Source organism: Hipposideros armiger, unplaced genomic scaffold (assembly GCF_001890085.2).
Source record: "Hipposideros armiger isolate ML-2016 unplaced genomic scaffold, ASM189008v1 scaffold_1321, whole genome shotgun sequence".
NCBI lineage: Eukaryota > Metazoa > Chordata > Mammalia > Chiroptera > Hipposideridae > Hipposideros > Hipposideros armiger.
In genome coordinates, this window is record NW_017732671.1 from 89323 (window position 1) to 103232 (window position 13910).

The 13910-nt window shown below is 43.3% G+C and overlaps 1 protein-coding gene across 4 annotated transcripts in view; it reads right to left on the bottom strand.

The window, feature by feature from the left end:
* The window catches only part of LOC109377204 (C-type lectin domain family 2 member H-like), a 51512-nt gene that overhangs the window by 35439 nt on the left and 2163 nt on the right, over positions 1-13910 (bottom strand). For 3 of the 4 annotated variants that reach the window (XM_019633475.1, XM_019633476.1, XM_019633474.1), the window contains one exon: positions 2851-2924. In XM_019633475.1, the coding sequence (XP_019489020.1) occupies positions 2851-2924 (74 nt within the window). Of the gene's footprint in view, positions 1-403; positions 593-2850; positions 2931-13910 lie in introns of those variants that run through there. The other variant, XM_019633477.1, reaches the window with a different exon arrangement.

A 13910-nucleotide genomic window follows, 5' to 3' on the forward strand; every position in this document is an offset into this window, starting at 1 on the left:
AATCAATAATGCAATTAGACTTAAGCTGGTTTGCATTTGACTCACCACACAGCTCATTATCTAGCCAGCAAGATGGTTAGACTTAGTTTGTTTGCAGTTTGATCCATCCTGATAGTCATGCTTTCTCTTTGTTTCTCCTCCCACTGATTAACTGAAAACACTGTTTGTTCCCTTTTTCAAAACTACCCAGACCTTATTAATTAACAAACATCTTATCCTGAAAAGAGCAGCTTCTTTAATCCTCAGGGGATGTGAGGGCCCAAGATCACAACCCCTAGCAGTGTTTCACAGATGGCTACTGACTACGAGCCATCTCAGTGGCTAATGGCCTCAGAAGACCCCAGGAGGAGACTTCTCAACTATTAGCCTTGAGGCCTGCTTTCCTTTGTTCTTTCCCCTTTACCTGCCTTTAAAGCCTCTGAATCAGTTGGCCTCAGGAAAGGTGGTGTTTTAGAAATGTCTGCCATCTTCTTTAGCTGCTGGCATCTAGAATAAAGGGGCTTTTCTCCTCACCAACCCTTGTCACTCTCGTGTTCTGGGCTCTTCCGTGCACAAGCGGCACTGAACCTGAGTTTGGTTAACACCATGAAAACTATAACAAAGAGAAATATGTTCTGAAAACCGTGGCACTAACCTAGCTACTATGACACCTAGAAAAAAAAACAGGTTATTTTTTAAAACACACCCCTCCTCAGCCTCAGAGAACTTGAGGATCGTCAGACCCAGTTTAAACACAAGGCTCACCCCCCAAATTAGAGCATTTGTGTTCCAGGCACACACACACACACAAAGGAGGGCTCAGGCCAGTTCCAAATGGATCTCTGCCTTCCAATTAAAATTCCAATGCTTTTTGAGGGCCCAGCATTTACAGATTCTCACCCCAGACAAGGCAAAGAGGTTGAGAGGTGAGGGGGCTGAGATACAAAAGAGGGAGGGACCCTGAACTAGAACACTAGGGAAACCCCTTTCCCTGGGGCAGCCTTTCCAGAATTCTTAAACCCCAGACCCGTGGGGCGAGGGGTCCTGGGTAATCCCCCACTCTCCTCACCCCCACTAAAGTTCTGAAACTGTGCTGAAGGGCGCAAGTCAGGGGCTCTGGGAGGCATCTGGTCAGATTCCGCAATGGCCTGGCCCGGGCACATGCTCAGGCTGCTGGGAAGTCCCTGGCAAGATCATACCCTGGGCAAGTCCCTGAGAAGTCACCTCTTCCCTGTTTTTTTTGGCTCTGATGGTGATGGTTCCTCCTTTGCTGTAACTAGGAGCTCAAATGAAAAGGCCGAGAGATGCAGAACGCTCATTTCCTCCCCCAGGCCCTTGGCCTCAGGCGCCTCCAGGCTCTGGAGTCCTCCTGGCACACTTACCCTCATCTCCACACCCACGCTGTCCCACATCTCCGCGGGTTTCTGGCCGCAATCTCTGGGGGAGGTTTCATGGGACACCGCAGCCCCAAAGGGAAGGAGGCTCCTGCAGCCGGCATGGGGGACCAGGCTGCAACAAGGCCTGAGTGACCACCGCTGCTCCCCCTCCTCTGCTTTTGGCTTTCAGTTCTGTTTCCTGGTATTCAGCTGGGAGTGGGGGTTGAAACGAAACCAAATACTTGTAAACAGGAGGTGGTAGGTGTGGTTGTGGCTTCCTTTTCATTTGCAGCCTGACACTTAACCTCCCCAGACTGAAAAAACAGCTAGCCCTGATCCTTTGGGGTTCAGCCAGAGCTTGAGAGAACCAAGCAGAGTCCTGCTCTCAGCCCCATCTCCCAAACTGTCTCTTCCAGGCATCAGGGAAAGGTTCTGCTGAGCACTCCACAGCCTGGGAGTCACCCTGGGAGTCACTCTGGTCTACCAAAGATGTGGACAGGGCTCTGTCTCTTTGCAGTTGAGCCTGTCTCCATCACCCGTTCTTGGACTCTGTTGGAGTCATCCCATTTTAAAGCTGGGGATCTGCTCACTGTGAGATTTGTCCAGCTGCAGCAGCTAAATGCTGCTATATACAGATACTGTGAAAACAAAGAAGGAACTACAGAAGTCGGTCTTAGATCACAGTTTTTCCCACAGTGCACTATTTTAATCTCTGAAATTATTTAGAAGTTTCAGCAGGTGGTGATAGCAAAAAGCAGGACTTTCGTTAATGTAGCAATAGTTGTTCGTCAGTTTTAGCAAAATGTACTGCAGTAAAGCAAGATGTTAATAATAGGGGAAATTGTGTGGAAGAAAGAAGAAAAAGGTGAACTCTACTTTTTCCATAAGCTTAAAACTGTCTCAAATTAATAAAACATACATATGTATATATAACATATACATATTAAAAGATGACATAGTTTAACAGCGAAACAATAACAACTGATTGGCATTTAGGGAAACTAGGCTCCTATCTGAAACATCAGGGACCTATAGTCAGGAAGAAACCTGTCCTAAATTTATACAATCTGAAGGAAGCAGTAAGGCTGTCCAAGTTATCTTATACATTTGCACATCTCGTTCAGAGGTACCCTGGTATCCACTCACCCTCTAACGTTCTAGCAGAAGACCTAACAATATTTTAACTTTTCAAAGTCTAAACAATATCGATTACATTTTGTGTTGTAAGCAGTTAAAATACTCCAGCAAAACCATCCAATAAAGAATGTTCCAATCCTCCAATGGAGCTAGAGTACTTAACCAGGAGAAGAGCTATCTTTTTAAGTACCATGGCTAGCCTCAGGCAAAACTGTGAGGTAGGCCAACTGTTTTAATTCTTTCTCCATAGGACTTGGTATTTGTAGTATAGTAACAACAACAAGTAGCACTGTAGGTTACAAAAAAAGCCTGGGTTTTGGAGTTAGGAAACAAAAGTGCAGCCTTGCTCTTTACTTACCTATAAAGTCATGAAAATAATACGTAGATAACACAGGTCTTGATGCATCAAATTGTCGAAGAAAAACATCCAGCCTAAGAGAAAATAAAAGAGTTTATTTGAGCCAAACTGACGACAATTGTCGGGAAGCAAAATCTCACTGGGTTGAAAAAGTGCTCTTGGAAATGGCAGTTTTGAATCTTATTTTATACATAAAATCAAAGGAGGAAGGTAACATGAAATCCATTGGTGATAGACTAACTAGGTGGGAGAAGGCAAAGCAGGGAAATCTCTGGGATTGGATAAAAGTAAACTGGAGAGACAGGTACTTCTACATAGGTGGGTGCAGGATAGTTAGCAGTTTGCCTTTCACAGCACATAGAGATGATAATCATAAGGAATTTTGCAGTTTCCAGCTCTGTTCCTGAAAAAGGATTACTGACATTCCAAAGATGTTATCTTAGGTGCAAAAAGACAACAGACTGGCCCACTGAAATGAATGGCACAGATTAACTATATGAAGGAAGCTAAAGATGTGACTTCCCACCATGGCCCACTTAGTTATGAAAACTCTTTTATGCTCAGGACATCTTATGTGCTTATTTTCAGTCTCCTCTGAGCTTGTCACGTTAATGTGTGGCCCCTTTTCCGTCCATAAAATGAAATGTGGATTTAAGCATTTTACTGATAACTTGAACTCCTGGCCTCAGTATACAAAGTTTTAAAGGACTAAAAAGGCATTACAGGAGCCCTCTGGTGAGAACTGTTCATGAACTAACTCAGACATAAAAAAGCACATCGGCTTTTGGAGCAGCTGCAAGAAAAGTTTCACTCTAACCATCACTACTCCATTTCTTTATGTACAAAATACTTCCTTTCAAATGTGCAGACAAACACCCAATGTAAACTCAATGAGCAGCACCAATGTTTGTCTCCTCTGACCCCACCCCACCCTGCCCCCCAACACACACAGGCAGACACTGGACATTGGAATGAAAACGTGGAAATAACCGATCAGGGGGCTGTAATCTTTACAGAAGTGGTTCTAAACCTTTAACGCACCTATGAAACATCTGGAGATCCTGTTAAAGTGCAGTTTGGAGTTTACTAGGTCTGGGGTGGGACCCCAGGTTCTGTATCTAATAATCTCCCATACTAGGCATATGCTGCTGTTGGTGGAACCTTCCAGCAACTTCCAGCCCTGGCATGCAGTCAGAAATGCTCACTGCCAGGTTAGTAAGAGGGACAGGTTCCTCCAGTTCTTAGGAGAGACCCCTCCCAGAGCAGGAGGTGGGGAGGGCAGCGATCAGGGAGTTTGCTTTGGGTCAGGAAGGGGGTGCCAGCCAGGATAAAGGGGAGAGCCTACCTCCAGGAGCAAGCAGCTTGGGTTTTCAGGTCACATTGACCCTCCCCTAATCCCACCTACTCATGCAAAGCTCAGGCACCAGAAAAGATGCAGAACACTTGACTGGAACAAATTTAAGAATCACTACACAGACTTCATCAAAGTCAAATTATACTTCCTGAAGCGCCTCTTCTTCTGAGCCTGGCACTGGGGTAAGGGGAAGAGAACAACTGAGTGGCTTTGAATGTGAGTGAGACACATCTGGGAAGTGACTTCCCTGATCTGGAGGAGTTGTTTTTTTTTTAGGAAATAGGTGTGGTATTGTGATTTATAGTAAGAAATACATACTTGGTCTTCATCTCCATTTCTGGCACAGAGTATTGGAGAATTAGTATGTTTGACCAGGCTTTCTGTAAAGCGGTTGTGGGTTTTTTTTCTTTACCTGTTTTGCATCATGCTGATGGACATCGTATCTGACTGGGGAACATTTACCCTACCCAGTATTATAAAGCAGGAATCACATGAGTCTTCCTTCTAGCAATATTAATTGGACATGCCAAACGGGAATGAGTGGTATTGCTTGAGCCCACACAATGTAAAATAGAAGCTGGAGAGCTGGTAGGGACAAGTTATCTGTGTGATCACCCTATATGGGGTATAGACTGGGGTTTATGGCAAGAGCCTGTGAATGTCTCCCTGCGAAAACCACTGGGCCTTTAAAGTAGAGAGTTTCCATTCGAGGAGTATTTACTACCTCACTATTGGATGTTAATTAAAGCTACCCCAAGGACATAAAATTATCTTAAAACAAAATACCCATATGTCTAGTGTTATGTCAGAGAAATGCTTTAAAGGGGATGGCAGAGCCCACAAGAGTTTCATAGAAAAATGTAAATGGTTTATACAAGATTATGCTGCCGGGGAAAAGCAAGGAGGATGTACTCATGACCAGGGAGCCGCTTTCCTCTAGGACTGACTCTGAAACTGTGTGAGGAGCTGCTGGGCTCTCCTCTCACCTGGACAGTGCCCTGTAAACTGCTCTTGACTGACCAGCAAAGAGCTGCTTGGCTTCTGGACAGGAGCTCCACCATGAATGGCTAACACCTTGTTTGAAAGGCCATCACTTCAATTGAAGAAGGTAAAAACAAATCAGCCCGGTGGACGGAATTACATGCTGTTGCCTAGCAGTGACGGAAGCAGTGAACAGTGGTAAAAACCCCTATGTTTGCTTTTTACTGACATGAGCAGTGGCCAGTGATGTGGCCACATGGTGAAGAACAAAGGCAGTGGAAACCTAAGCTATGAACAGAATGTCCTCGCCCTACGTGCCTCTTCACCTAGCTGCTCATCTGTATCCCTTATCACATGATTTAATAAACTGGTAAACATAAGTGTTTTCCTGAGTTCTGTGAGCCAACTAGCAACTGAACCTATTAAGTAAACCCAAAGAGGGCGTAGTTGGAACCTCTGCTCTTTAGCCAGTTGGTCACTGGTGATAGAAGCACGAGTGATATAAGCGGGGCCTGCAACTGTGCTCTCAGCGTGTGTGTGAGTGTAGGAGGGGGCGGCCTTGTGGGACTGAGTCTATAACCTGTGACAGAGAATTGCTGGGCAAGGTGAAAAACCTCCACACATTGGTGACCAGATGGTGAGAACTGAAGTGTTATGTGTGACATACATACAGGAAAGAAACACATAGTACAGAAGAACTGGATTTTTCCCCACATCGAAAGGAAAAGATTAGGTTTTTCCTATACATTAGAGTATTAGGAACAAAATAGAAGATACTGCAGCAATTTGGACAGCAACAATCATTTCTTCAGATCAAGGAACACACTTTACAACCCATATGTGCAACAATGGACAGAAAGATATCCTGCTCAGAATTATATTTTTGATAGAGAATTGGATGGGCAATTGAAACATTGGTTGTCTAAAATGGGGGGAGATAAAGGCATGAAGGGCTGACTTACAAACCTTCAGGAGTTCGTGCTTACACTCAATATGACCATGAGTGAGCCTAAAGGAGTGTCCTCACTACAATCATTTATCTCTGTTTTTCTGGTGGACCTGAGAAAGGGAGTGGGTGGTGGGGTGGTGGGAAGGTGCTGGTGTTCTGTCTTCACCACATCACCTCTGTTGTTTTGGGTTTTTTTTCCCTCTTACTTGATGCAGTAATCATAGGACCAGGGCTGCTGCAACTACAAGGGCTGGAAGCAAGGATGGTTCCTAAGCAAGAGCTGTCACTGTGTTCTTAACCTTTGTATCAGAATCCTTAGGACCAGATGGGGCAGGATTGCATCACCCCATCTGGAGAATTTGGAACCAACTGGGAATGCAGCTATATTGCCTGGTGTAAAGATAGCCCATTCGTTCTGCCTCTGTGTAACTTGACCTTAGCTGAGTAGAAGTGAATTGAAGGGGAGGCCCTTGCTAGACCAGCGTTGCTGCCAGCGATCCAGACCAGCACAGTGGCCAAACCTAATTAATGTCTCTTCCAAAAGTGGAAAAGTTTAGATGTAAGTGGAGAGACGGAAAAACAGTAGATATGGGTAAAGGAATAAATAAATTGGTTATGTAGTAAGAGAACCTGAATATTACACTAACACCTTGAAAGAGGCTCAGAGCAAGAGATGATGTATCTCTTAGCTCCATTATACCGGGTGTTTGAAAAGAAGTCGTTTATTGCTGACACTGAAACCGGAAGGCAAGTGAGTCCAGGGCTCGTGCTTCCTGTGCTGACACAGGAGTGTGGGCCATAGGATAAGCATTTATTGTCAGAGCACCGGTGGTCTGAGAAGGCGGCGGGTTAACACCCCCAAAAACTGCCTTAACATTCTCAGACCAGTTTATGGTATTAAGGGAAAACCTGGCCATTTCTCCCGAAGTGACATGATGGTTCAGGGGTCCCCATGGAGCCTTCCCTCTGGCAACATGGCTCTCTGGTGTCATCGGCAACCCAGGAACCATGATGGGAGTAGCCTGGACAGAACGCTAGACCTTACAGATTGTGAGCAGTAAGCCTGAACAGCGGCCCCTGGCAAGACCAACTCCATCTTGCCTTCTGCCCTCCATTTTCTGCCACCCACAGGGCCTCAGGTTGCAAAATTTTCCACTGAGCACCGGTGGTGGTTTGAACTATTAAGTTCCAAGAAATAACCACCCCCAGCTATCTCAACTCTGCGGTTTGTCGCTTGGGTAAGCACAGCTCCCCTCCCACTTCCGAGCAGGATGTGGTTTTTGCCCTTATAAGCAGATCCCTGAGCTCACTGGGGGCCGTGAGGTTTGGAGAGACATGAGTCCTCTTGCGGTCCCCAGCTTCTGGAATAAAGACTCCCAATTTGGGCCCCTGACTAAGGCGTCTTCTGTTTGTCTCGCTGATTTCCAATATATCAAGCCTAAGGGTATTACTCATAATTTCCAGGGTAATTTTCTAAAGCAGAGAACTGGGACAGGGGACATTCCGAGCTCAAGGGGGATAACCTATTACTAAGCTAAAGATCAAGAAAAGGTGAGGCCAGGGATGCAGCAAGGCCTCTCCTGTGGGGGTCCCAACTGGGCCCAGCTTCAGCACCACTCCTGCCTCTGGAACCTGACAAGCCTGCTCCTGTGTGCCTGAGTAGCCTCACCCCGGGAGACGTTTTCATAGGATATGATGATGGACTACATGCTTATTAATGACTGAATGGGATTCTAGCAATGTGCCAGTATCTTTTGACCTTTATATTTGTCCTGCTATCAGGGCCCATGTTCATAGACGATGAGGTGGAGTGCAACATTGTGATTTATAAAAAATATATATTTGATATTTTTTACCCATTTCTGGCACAGAGCTCCTAAACCCTTGGAATTTCCTAAGTGAAGAGCAATAAAGATATCTTTTGTTATGTTAATGAGGTGCCTTCTGAATAGTGCTTTGGTAACTTAAGATGAGGTTTGGTTGCCAGAGGAACCATCCATGTGATTAGAGGATAGAACTTCCCCCCCCCCATTGGGGAATTGGGGGAAGAGAACAGTGTTGGGGAATTGGGGAAGGGGAACAGCCAAAATGTTGTCCTTCAATCTTAGTTGTGAAAGATGCAGTTAGTTCAGCTCCAAGTCCAGTCGCTATCCAGCTGCCCGTGGGCAACTCGCAGCCGGTTAGCTCAAGGTGTCGTGTTCAATCATTCAATCTTAGTTGGCAGTGGGGGCAGAGAAGGCGCAGCCCACTATCCCTTGCAGTAGTTAAACCAGCGACCTTATTGTTAGGAGCAAGTGTTCTCACCAGCTGAGCCATCCTGCCACCTGTTGGCAGCTCAGCTCGGGTGCAGCTCACTGGCCCATGTGGGAATCGAACCGGTGACCGTGTTGCTCAGAGCTTGTGCACTTAACCAACTGAGCCATTCGGCCGGTCCCAGGATTAGAACTTTCAGTCCGACCCTATCCTCTGGGAAGGGAAGAAGGGCTGGAGGCTGAATCAATCACCAATGGCCAATACTTGATCAGTCATGGTTCTGTAATGAAGTCTCCATAAAAACCCCAGAGAACAAAGTTTGAAGAACTTCCAGATTGCTGAACCTGTGGAATTTTGGAAAGAGCAGAAAAGGCATGGAAGATCTGTGCCTTTTCCCTAGGCATCTTTTCTATCTGGCTGTTCCTGAGTTATGTCTTTTTATAATAAGCTGGTAATGTAGTAAGTAAACGTTTCTCTAAGCTTCTCTAGCAAATTCATCAAAGCTGAGAGGAGGTAGTTGGAACTCCCAATCTACAGCTGGTGCATCAGAAACGCAGATGACTACCTAAACTTGTGACTGGCACCTGAAGTAGAGGGGAAAGGCAGCCTTGTAGCACTGAGCCCCTAACCTGTGGAATCTGAGCCTATCTCCAGGTAGTGTCAGAACTGAGCTTAATTGTAGGACAACCACCTGGTGTACCAGTATTTTGTGATGGTGTGACAAAAACACCCACTCACATAGTAACTGGGGAACAGAACCCTTGTTGAGTTAGGTTAGGAGGGGTGGTTAGCTGATCTGAGAACTTCCCTCCTGCCTCTGGTGTATCTGGGAGGTGGTAACTTCCCTGTGCCTCTGGTTCCTGGAATGAAGTAGATGCAATGCAGAAACACCAGATAACTTTTAATGGACATGAAGCATCAGAAAAAAAATAAATATTAGAATTTGGGACTTATTAGTTGCTGCTAGGTTTCACAATATAAGCTGCTAGCTTATATTGCTTACTTATCAAAGAGTTAAGCATCTCAACCAAGACAACATTTATTTCTCATGTTCAAAAACTCTCATGTGGTTTACGTGAAAAAATTCTAACAGTATTTGTATTGAAGGCATAATGAGTATGACCTGATGTGAAAAATGTCCCAACATAGCATGATTTTAAGGTCTAAGAAGCCACAGTCACAGCAGTTTAGGCTGTTCTGACTGATAAAGGGAGTTTTTAGGTCAATGTTGAAGATTATTCTGATTATGAAAGTAGATAATAGTTAATTTTGCAAATTCTACTCTCTCTCTCTCCCTCCCTCCCTCCCTCGCTCCTTCCCTCCTTCCCTCCCTCTCTCTCTCTGTCTTTCTCTCCCTCCCTCCCTTTTCTGTTTCTTAGGGCTGCTATAATAAACTGGATGGCTTGAAACAACAGAGATCGATTTTGTCACAGTTCTGGAGGCTAAAATTCTGAAATCAAGCTGTGGGCAAGAACATGCTCTATTAAAGCCTCTAGGGGAGAACCTGTTCTGTGCTTTTCTCATTGCTCTGCTGTCGTCAAGCATCCTTGGCGTTCCTTGACTTGTACCTGCATAGCTCTATACTCTGTCATCACAGGGTTTCTTCCCACTGTTACTGTGTCAGTGTCCCTTTTACAAGGACACCAGGCATATTGGATGAAGGGCCTGCCCTACTCCCATATCACTTCATTTTAATTTATTATACCTACATTGACCCCATTCCTGAATGAGATCATATTCTGAGGTCCTGAGGTTAGGATTTCAACATATCGTCTTGGGGATACAATTCAATCCATAATGCTCTAGGAGCTGCTACTCAAGGGCAGGAGTCGGCAAACTGCGGCTTGTGAGCCACATGCGGCTCTTTGGGTACATACATGTGGCTCTGAAGTAAAATTGAAAATGAAAATAAAACTATCATAGTTTCATTTATAACATTTTTAAAGGGCATTATTCACATAAAAGATCTCCAAGCCAAAAAAAAAAAAAAGAAAAAGAAAATACAAAAAATGAAACAAAACAAAAAAACTCAAAGATATCACTAGCGATATTTTAAAGTAGATATGATTCAGGAAATCTAAAGTCACTAAAGCCACTATAATAAATTTAATATGCATAACAAAAGAGATTTTATATGAGTCTACTTGAAAATTTACATTAACTTTCTTGTAATTAATGGAAGTCCAATATATATATATATATATATATATATATATATATATATTTATACATGTTTTTTACCACTAATGACATTTTATGAGTATAAAAATGTTGAGACCAGCCTAAATTATGATTTCATTTGTATGTCCTTTTCTGAAAATACACATATTGTTTTGGGGAATAAATTTAGCTTTAACTTTTGAATAAAATAAAAACTTGAAATATGAAAAAAAATTATAATTCTCATGTCTTGATACATAATCAAATAATGAAAGTTTGCCCGGCTGGATGTTGGCACTGTTATGGACCACTCCCTCCTCTGTATCTACCACTTTCCCCCATTTTGAACAAGAATGTCTACTGTGATTATCTAGTATCACACATTGTGTGGTGAGTGTGCGTGGAACAGATAACTTGTCTCTAATTTCTCAGATCTACATATCTAGAGAAACAGTACTCAAAGAGCTACATCCAAGGAAACATCCACATATGATCCTGATTCATTTGATAAGATTTAACACTTTGAGCTGATGTTTTAATGCAAGAAGACATTTGGGCACCTTGGGTGGGTCCATGTATTTTTCATGTAAAGAGAGATGAATTATGGCAGGTCAGAGGGTGAACTATGGTAGACAGCCTCTTTGATGGCCAGCCATGGCCTTGCCTCTTCATGTTCATGTGCTAGTGGAATACTCTCTGCTTGAGTGTGGGCTTGTGACTAACTTCTAATGAATATAATATAGCAAAATAATGTACCACTTTTGAATTAGATTACAAAAACATGAATTCTCTCTTGCATGAAGTCTCCCATGCTTTATTTTTTGGAACCCTATGGAGCGGCCTGTGTGTTAAATAACTGATATCTTCAGCCAACAGCCATAAAGAACCGGAGGCCAACTAACAGCCCTGTGAGCGAGGTTGGAAGTAGACCCTCCTCCCGCTGAGCTTTGAAATGACTGCAGCTGTGGCCTGCACCTTCATTGAGAAACCTTGAGTCAGAGCACCCAGCTAAGTTGTACCCAGATTCCTGATCTACAGAGAGCGAGATACAATAAATGCTTGTTGTTTTAGGTTGCAAAGTTTTGGAGGTAATTTGTTAAACAGCAATCAAACCAATATACCATCAAAATTGAATCAACAAACAGAATAAAAGGAAAAATGCAGTGTGGTTAGGGAAGGATTAAATGTAGGTAATACTCAGCAAGACTTTAACGTTTCCAAATTAGAATGGTGTTATTATTAATACTTAAAATACTTTCACAATAAATGACATATTAAGAGTTAAAGAGGGCCGGCTGAGTGGTTCAGCCGGTTAAGAGTTAACTTAAGAGCGTGAGCTCTGAGCAACAGGGCCACCGGTTCGATTCCCATATGTGCCAGTGACGCTGCGCCCAAGCTAAGCTGCCGCTGAGCTGCCAACAGGTGGCAGGATGGCTCAGCTGGTGAGAGCACATTCTCCTAACAAGACTGCCTGTTCGGTGGTGGGCTGAGCCCACCTGCCACTAAGACTAAACTTGGCACCTTGGGCTGAGCTGCCACCTGGATGGCTCAGTGGCTAGAGCATGCGCTCTTAACAAAAAGGCTGCTGATTCAACTCTTGCATGGGATGGTGGCTATGCCCACCCGCAACTAAGATTGTAACACAGCACCTTGAGCTTAAAGGTCACCAGTTGCCAACAGGCAGCCATATGGCAACTAGCGCCCTCCACAACTAAGACTGAAGAACAACAACTTGGCTGGTCCCCCTCCCCAATTCCCAAATACTGTTCCCCTCCCCCAATTCTCCAATTTAAAAGTATAAAAAACAAAAAAAACAAAAAAGAGTTAAAGAATTCATAGGGGTCCAGAGGTGGAGACAGTTTGAATGCCATCAGAAAAGTCTATTCTGAAAGTCAGCTGACGTTAAGGATTTCTACATGGGTGTTTAGAGACAGACAATAGATTTTTCTTCTTATCGGTGGTTTGAAAATGGTATCATATTTGTATAATTTCTTCATTTATATTTCACACAGATTCTACTTTCATTCTTAATGTGTGCATATATAGTTGACTTGTTCCTTAAAATCCTTCAACAGTATCATATTACACCTGGTATACAATTGAAAATTCCTGGCTCATAAGTTATTGTGTGTAGCCGGCAGCAAGCATGAGTGGCTGGCAGGCAGTGTGAGCTGCCAAGAGCTATCATGAGCGGCTGTCCAGAGGCCGGCGACCGATCTGCCTTGCCCGGGAAGAGCGCAATGATAATACCAACATAGGCCAGTGAAGCAACATCCTCCACAACTAGACTGAAGAACAAAAACAGCAATTTGTCTTTTCCCCCTCCCTCAATTCCCCAATAAAATCTTTAAAAAAAAAAAAATTCCTGGCTCATCCATATATTCCTTTCCTTCCAAAACTACCTTTGAATAAATGACTAGCTTGGAAAGCTGTTCCCACATACAATGACTAACGTCCAGAATAACTTACAAGGGACTGATACATAGACACTCCCCTCACACTGTTTTACTGCCATTCCCATCAAAATTAGCCTCAAAGAACCCAAAAGCAGTTGAAGAATTTCTATTAGAATAAATGTTTCAGGAGAAAAAAGATAATTTTATATCAATACTTCATACTTTAAGAAATTACGGACAACCTAGACTGAAAAAGAACTCCTACAACAAAGGAAATTAAAAGGACAAGACATTTAAGGAGATTAAAAGTATTGGCTAGGGCCGGCCGAGTGTCTCAGTTGGTTAAGAGATCGCTCAAGAGTTTGAGCTCTGAGAAACAGTGGTTCAATTCCCAGCCTGAGCTGAGCAGCCACTGAGCTGCCAACAGGTGGCAGGACGGCTCAGCTTAAAAAATATATATATATTGGCAGCACTTGGCACAAAAAAAGAAGGTGAAAAACACTTCTGATATTCTTATCAGAAAGAAAACAATGTTCTCTGATATTCTTAAAGAAAGAAAAACTATTTTAGAAATATCACGATGCCAAACTGTCTCTGCCAACCAAGTCAAAGCAATTAAAAAGTTGATTTTTAAGAAAGAAAGAATGAGGAGTGCTTACATGCACAAAATTGGTATTCCTGAAGACTGGAGCTCAATAGTAAAAATTAAGCATTAATAGAAGAAAACTTGTTGAAATAAGAGAACAACTAAATATAAGCATTACAGACAAAAAGTAAAGCACATCCTGGTGAAGTTTGTTATTTTTCAGTAGAAATTAAAACTATGTTGCTTACAAGGGGGAATATAAACCTTACCTTAGACTTTGCCACAGTCACATCAATTGCTAAAAACAAAAGTTAAATGTCTACACTGTCTGAGGAAAACAGTGAGTAAGCCAAGTTCTAACACCCATTCTCATGCAAATGT